This window comes from Zea mays, chromosome 9 (assembly GCF_902167145.1).
Source record: "Zea mays cultivar B73 chromosome 9, Zm-B73-REFERENCE-NAM-5.0, whole genome shotgun sequence".
Taxonomy (NCBI): Eukaryota; Viridiplantae; Streptophyta; class Magnoliopsida; order Poales; family Poaceae; genus Zea; species Zea mays.
In genome coordinates, this window is record NC_050104.1 from 98,475,690 (window position 1) to 98,482,781 (window position 7,092).

At 46.2% G+C, this 7,092-nt stretch overlaps 1 protein-coding gene across 1 annotated transcript; it reads right to left on the minus strand.

Moving 5' to 3' along the window:
• Window positions 1–341: 341 nt before the first annotated feature.
• LOC100274790 (uncharacterized) lies at window positions 342–985 on the minus strand. The gene has a single exon (NM_001149071.2). The coding sequence runs from the start codon at window positions 837–839 to the stop codon at window positions 513–515; it is 327 nt and encodes a 108-aa protein (NP_001142543.1). The 5' UTR covers window positions 840–985; the 3' UTR covers window positions 342–512.
• Between the last annotated feature and the right edge of the window lie 6,107 nt (window positions 986–7,092).

The following is a 7,092-nucleotide window of genomic DNA, read 5'->3' on the forward strand; positions in this document are numbered from 1 at the left end:
CTAGTACTCCCAAGTCCCAACAACCAAGTGGACTCATGAGTCAGCAACGCGACAGCGGATCATTCGCATTGCTTTCTTTCCCCTACAACTTCATCACGGCTTCGTCACCAGCCGCAAAATCCGCTAGCTTCGTCGATCACACGCGCGTCCATATGTAGCAGCAGATCTTTTTTTCCATTCCGAAGGAGATTTTTTTGCTTTATCTCAGACAAAAGACATCTAACGGATAAACAGAGGAGATTCTCGGCGAGGAGATATTTCTTTCTGGAATCGAATCCCCGATTTCTAGGGTTCATCACCGCCACTTCCAATCTGATGGAACACTCTGAATGCTGGTACTATGACAAGAGTAATAATACTATATACATAAAACGCGCTAGAGTACGTCGCTGCACAGAGGAGCTTAAGAACTCTGTCGCTCGTTTAGTAGATCGTACAGTTAAAGGAGGGGGCCCAAAAAAATTACAGAAGTCGGCCAAAAAAATTACAGGAGAGCCATCACGTTCTACGTTCTAGGCGATGGCCGTGGTGTGTTGCCGCTGGGTCCCAACCGCGGCAGCGGCGGCCGGCGAGGACGGGAGGCGCGCGTTGAAGTTCCTGTACCGGAAGACCGCGGCGGGGTCCGCGTACGCGTCGTCGTCGTCGCCCTCGTCGAAGTTGAGCGCGTAGCTGAGCGCGTCGTAGCGGAACTCGCCCGCGGCCGCGGCCGCGCCCCGCCGCCGCCACCTCGTCCTCTCCGGGCCGCCGCCCGCGCCGAAGCAACAGCACACCGTGGTCCGCAGCTTGTCCCGCAGCTTCGACGGGGACGACGGCGACGAGGCCTCCCCGGCGGCGTCCATTGATCTCGCCAGTTCCGGACTGAAAACGAAGGGTCTCTTCTGTTCCCTGGTCCTTCTGCGATTTGGGAAGTGGAGGAAAGAAGTGCTGCTGCGTTTTGGGAAGTGTAGATGCGTTGCGATGCGTGAAGGAAAAGTGGTTTTGCGTTGGAGGCAAGGGGGAGGTAGCAGTTCGCTTTAATAAGGAGGCGGCCCGCGCCGCGCTGCGCTGCGCCTGAGTCGGGCGGGAAAAGGACGGATAAGGACAGGCGGCCGGGGCCGCGTGGGGTGTGGGGTAAGGCGGGCTGGCGGGCGGGCGACGGCGTGAGTTGCAAGCGACTGAGAGGTGGGTCCACGCGCGAGGGACAGCGGAAGGAGCCGTTACGCGTGGGGTAAGGCGGGCTGGCGGGCGGGCGGGCGGGCGACGGCGTGAGTTGCAAGGGACTGAGAGGTGGGTCCACGCGCGAGGGACAGCGGAAGGAGCCGTTACGCGTGGGGTGAGACGGGGGCTGTCCGGGGATTTCCGCGGCGGAGGCCTTGGAGGGCCTGTCTGGCGGCGTGGGGCCCACGTTTCGGGGTAGGGTGGTACAGTGCAGGTCCCCGCGGCGGAAGTGGCAGGACGATCTCGGGCTCGGCGTTGCTGCCGATAGGATCATAGGATCCGCACGCGCCCTCTCTAGTCTCTACCAAAGCATTTCTTCGATCAAACTTTCATTCATTAGCCATCGAACGTTAAAGCACCTGAACGGACGAATCCACAATTTTTTAGATAATCTATGTCTAAATATTTAAAAAATCTTAAATCCTAAAACACCTTGCAGGTAAAAAAAACTCTCTCTTTGCACATTGAAAACTTTGAAATCACAAGTTTGAAACTTTTCTAATTGTTATATCCAACATTATACTTCCAGATCTAAAACTTTGCACTGTAAATTTGTTTGCCTTGAGCTATCGCATTATAATTTTGCATTGTTATGTTTAAAACTTTAGTATTTTAAAACTCTACACCTAAGTTTAGGAACTTTATACAAGCCCATTTCAAATATCCCACCTGGAGATCTAAAACTCGTACATCTAGAATACAACTTTGTAATTCGAAACTTTGTACTCTTGATTTTGAAAAATTGCACTACCATATTTCAACAAGTGTGCTATTAGGTACAAGCTTTTATAATCACATATTAAACTATTTCAAAACATATTGTTGAGCACTATTAGTGTCACTGGGCATTACCGGACGGTCCGTCATTGAGGCCTGGACGATCCGTCTTGCAGACAGTCCGACCATAGGCACGGGCGATCCGCGGTAGGAATAGATCAGGCGATTAAACTCCTATATCCTCGTGTTTTATCCCTCTAATCTCGCGGGAGCTGTTGGAGGACGACTAGGAACGGGTCTAGACCTTACCCCTATATATTTGAATGGGTACAACCGATTAAAATAGTAACAATCGAATCAATAATAAATTTATTTTTTGTTCTTTACCTTTTGGCCTGCTGACCCAAGACAAACCCTAGATTCTCTCCTTCCCGATGGGGTCTCTCTCGGGAGCGAGATCCAGGCGTGGACCACCCGACCATTAGATACGAACCGTCCGGCTCGTCGACAAAAACCCTAGCCTCTGCGCTACGTCACGGACCGTCCGCGCTTCCGCAGAGACTAGAGAGGACGTCGCCGATACTCATCGCAGTGAATGGTGTCTAGATCGGTGCCAACACATATGCAACATGAGTATGTTTGTTTTGATTTTTATCATAATGGAATGTATCCGTGCAAACAAAATTAAAAAAAGATGGTCATAAAGAATTAATACATTTTAAATAGATAAACAACTTTTAAGAAAAGGAGACAATTTTTTGATCCTTGGTCACACAAAAATGTGGATTTTCCACGTCCGAACAGAAAAGGGACTAAAAACGGAGGCGTGCTTTTTATCTGCCGTCACGTGAAAAAGTAGATTTCCCATGTGGGTAGAAAACAAAACGTACAAAAACGATCGAAATGAACCGTGTATTGATAACTATGACAGCACATGTGACTTAGGCTATTTTCATCAGTCTTCTTATTTAAATCCCTATTTTGCTTTTTTATTTCAAACTTTAATTTATAAATAATATAATCTATAATATAAAATAATAATTCACACAAGATAGCAAGAACTTGGTGATGTCGGCGCCTCGGCGGCGGATAAGGTTGCCCTGCACTCGAAAGAGCATGCACCTCATGCTCAACTGGAAAGAGATACTTGTTGAGTTGCATGAGTACTGACGGTCAAAGGCGTGCACCACGTCAGCTCAACTCCAGCTCCATCATCGCCGTGCGGCTAATCTGCGGCGCTCGCCAGTCGCCCATTGGACAGAGGCAGAGTAAGGCTATCCGCACTCATTCAACTCTAAATTTCTACCCTAAAAAGAATATTCTATCCTTGTCAGCAAAATTCTTTACTCTATACCACAATTCTCCACAGTCATATTTACTCCATATCTCAACTCTATATCAACTACCATATATTATATTATTTCTTTTTTCATTCTCTACCCTTTCCCACCCAACTACCAGTACAGACGAACTGCCGCACCTGCTGCCTTGCATGCCGCCAACGGAGAGGAGCCACGCCGAGAGGATAGCGCAGCCGCTGGTAGAACGCTACATTTGAAGTTTTGCCATGCCTCGGCGACGGTGCAGTCACGGATACAGTTGACCGCTGCAGTTGAAGAGTAAACGCTATCTCGATACAGTTTTGCGTGGAGCGCGCGACTGCGGGCAGCCTAATATCCTATCCAAACAACTAGAGTACACTCGAATTCACTGTCAGAGCCTGAAAGGAACTCATGCCTGTTTCGGCAAATGTATCTTTATCTAATTACTGCTCCGTCATTCTCTTTTACAAGAGATAACATGACACGGTCTCTTCAATTATTATTAACTATCTATTTATTTTTTCTATATTATTTATATTTACAGACTTATATTAACTGGATAGTAGATTTAGTTATAAATATAAACATATGCTGTTTTAATAACTATAAATTATTAATTAAATCATTGATCAAAGGTTTAAAATTTAACCATTCATGCGTATGTGCGCTTTATAAAAGAGAGAGGAGACATCTACCACATGATTTTGAGAAAAATATTACGTACGTACAGCAAGATCAATTGAGAAAGTACACAACATGACAACAGAGAGTCAGAGGCTCAGAGCCATAATCTGCCCAATGTTCTTGTTGGCACACCAGCACTTAGTGTTGGATATCGAGCCAACTCAGCTCGACTCGTTCGAGTTCGAGCTGTCTCGTTTAGCTCGTGAGACAGAGCAGAAAAGCAATATATATATATATATATATATATATATATATATTATTTCAAACTAATTTAATAATAGAAAATATTAATTATACTCACAGTTTCAAAGATCACATTAGTGTAGCACCAAATTGGCATAACTCAGCACTTATCAATTCACAATTCATACGTATGTTTATCAGTTTAATCCATAGTTATACTCATAGACCAATTTAACACATATACACAATTCATTAATCATTAATTTAACTCATATTTCATAGACACCACATATACATATAACATAATTCATCAATTGTTATTGTTACGTAAATAATATGTATATAGTTTCGTTTTGCTGAAATGTGATAGCTTGTTTAGCTCGCGAGTTGGCTCATTAACGATCCGAGCTAAGATATGTACTTTGCTCATGAAAAAAATTCAAACGAGTCAATCTAAACCGAACTGACCACGAATCAAGCAAACCAACGAGACACAAGTATTTTGTCCAGACCTACCAACACTAGCCTGCTGCGGAGAGTACCACGAGAAGGTTTGACCGGCGACGGCGCATCCACGTCAAACGTCGCAGAGCGACCGATCGCAAGTGCCTTAACGCGGGCCTTCTCGTCCAACCGCAATACAATGCTACACGCTTTTGACGCTCTGGAGTCTGGACGGCCTCGCAGTCGCGGCAAACTGGATACGGTTTCGTTCGATGATCCAGCCAGCAGATCAGATACACGCGCGGCCGAAAGGGAAAGGTTAGGGAACGGGCGAGCGACGGCCAGACAGGAAGACCGAAGCCGTAGGACGGAGGGAAAAGCACCCGCTGCGGCATGTCCGCGTTGAGGCAAAAAAGAAAAAGGCCTTCAATGCAAAGCAAAAGTCTATCGATGTAAACGAGGGTGGCCGGAACTTGGAACCGGATGCTCCGCCGAGACGTGCGACCGATTTTTTTTGTATTTTAGCATTCTTTTCAAAAAAATTATATTTAAACCTCGAAAGAAAGTATTCCCGTTTTTAAACTCTTTGCTCGACGCCATAGTTCGTGGCGCCGAGATAACACTGCTCGGCACCACAACTCATGGCGACGAGGTGCTAGCCTTGCTGGCGTGCACGGAGTGAGCTGGCGCTCACGTGGCCAACACATCGGCGTCATGGATCATGGCACCGACTTTTCTCATTTAACTCATACATATATTTGTTAGTGGCACAATAAATGCTTGCACACCAGCGGTACAATTTGTGCTGACCGACTGGCCAACGCAACTTCATGGCTGACAGTCTGAATGACCGACTGACGACACCTTTTGCAGCAAGAGATACATGACTTGAGCGGAAGTATACTTCATATTTAGACTGTCACATGTAAATTAAAGTCCTTCAAACTTTTCGAGAACGACCAAGCATACATGGAAAAAATGTATCATGTGATATAAAACATACTGCTACAAATCACATTGTAAGATTAGTTAGCAGTGTTTTATTACATTGTTATGAATAAATTATGTTATGAATCGGTAGGCTACAACAGAGTGTGTTATATCAAAAATCAAATACATGTATAAAAACGAGAGAGTAAAATGCATTAAAACATAGATGTAATTAAAGTTGTCCGTCTATATCACTTATATCTACTTTACATATATTATGATGTGTTGCTAGCTGTGGACATGCAGGAAGTGGAAGCACAGTAGCACATGCTGGATGGAGTAGTACAACATTACTGCAGGGTTTAAAAAAGGCGTACTATTGGTGTGTGAAAGGATCACGATGCTCAAGAGGGGGGGTGAATTGAGCTTTTCTAAAATTCAATCATAATTAAACCCTAAGCAAGAGCCCAACTTCACCCCAACAACTAGTAATAAGGGAATACTACTAGAAATAGAACAATGGTAAGACAATACTTCAAATACTTGCTAAACAAATACACAATGTAAAATGCTTTAATTAAGTGCGGAATGTAAAGCAAGGTTTAGAAGACTCCTCCAATTTTTCTCGAGGTATCGAAGAGTCGGCACTCTCCCCTAGTCCTCGTTGGAGCACCCGCGCAAGTGTATCGCTCCCTCTTGGTCCTCGCAAGAACCAAGTGCTCACTATGAGATGATCCTTTGCCACTCCGGCGCGGTGGATCCCTCACGACCGCTTACAACCTTGAGCCGGGTCACCAACAAGGTCTCCAAGGTGAGCACCGAGCTCCCAACGCCACCAAGCCGTCTAGGTGATGCCGATCACCAAGAGTAACAAGTCGTAGACTTTCACTTGACCAAGAGAAGCCTAATGCATGCGGTGTGTGTAGGATTACAGGGAGGCTACACTAGCGCAAAACAAAATTTTCAACCCTATAATACCAAGAACTACTGCGGTTATAGGTCATGGAATTACCACTAGACGCGCAGAGCAGCGGAAGACGTCTCGATGTAGACGAACGCGTCGAGCAGTGCCGTGCAGTCGCCGGCGTCCTTCACGTCCTCGCACGGTTCGTCCAAGTGCTCCAGATGCAGCACCTCCGAGGTATCCACACGTACAGGGAGGAAGCGCCGCGTACCGAACTGCTAGGTTCGCGACGGCGGCTTGGCGAGGGCGAGAGGTGGGCGGCGGCTGTTAGTTCGCAGGTGGCGAATTAGGGTTATCACTTAACCGCGCCCCCGCCCCTCATTATATAGGCGTTATGGTGGGCTTCTGACGCCGAGGCCCATCATTAACCCTAAAGCCCAGTCTAATTTCGGATCTAATCCGAATTAGGCTTCCTTCCCCTTAAGTGTGTGACCCTATAGGTTCACGTACAAATAGACATAGCCCGAGTACTCTTACTTGGCCCAATAATTGACAGCGGCCTCTAGCAAGACATGTCAACTCCTATGTGTACGTAAAGATCATATCAGACGAACCATTGCGACATTACATACATGCTGTTCCCTTTGTCTCACGATATTTGGTCTGGCTCTAAGCTGACCTCTCTTTCTCGATACTGTGAATTGGAATCCT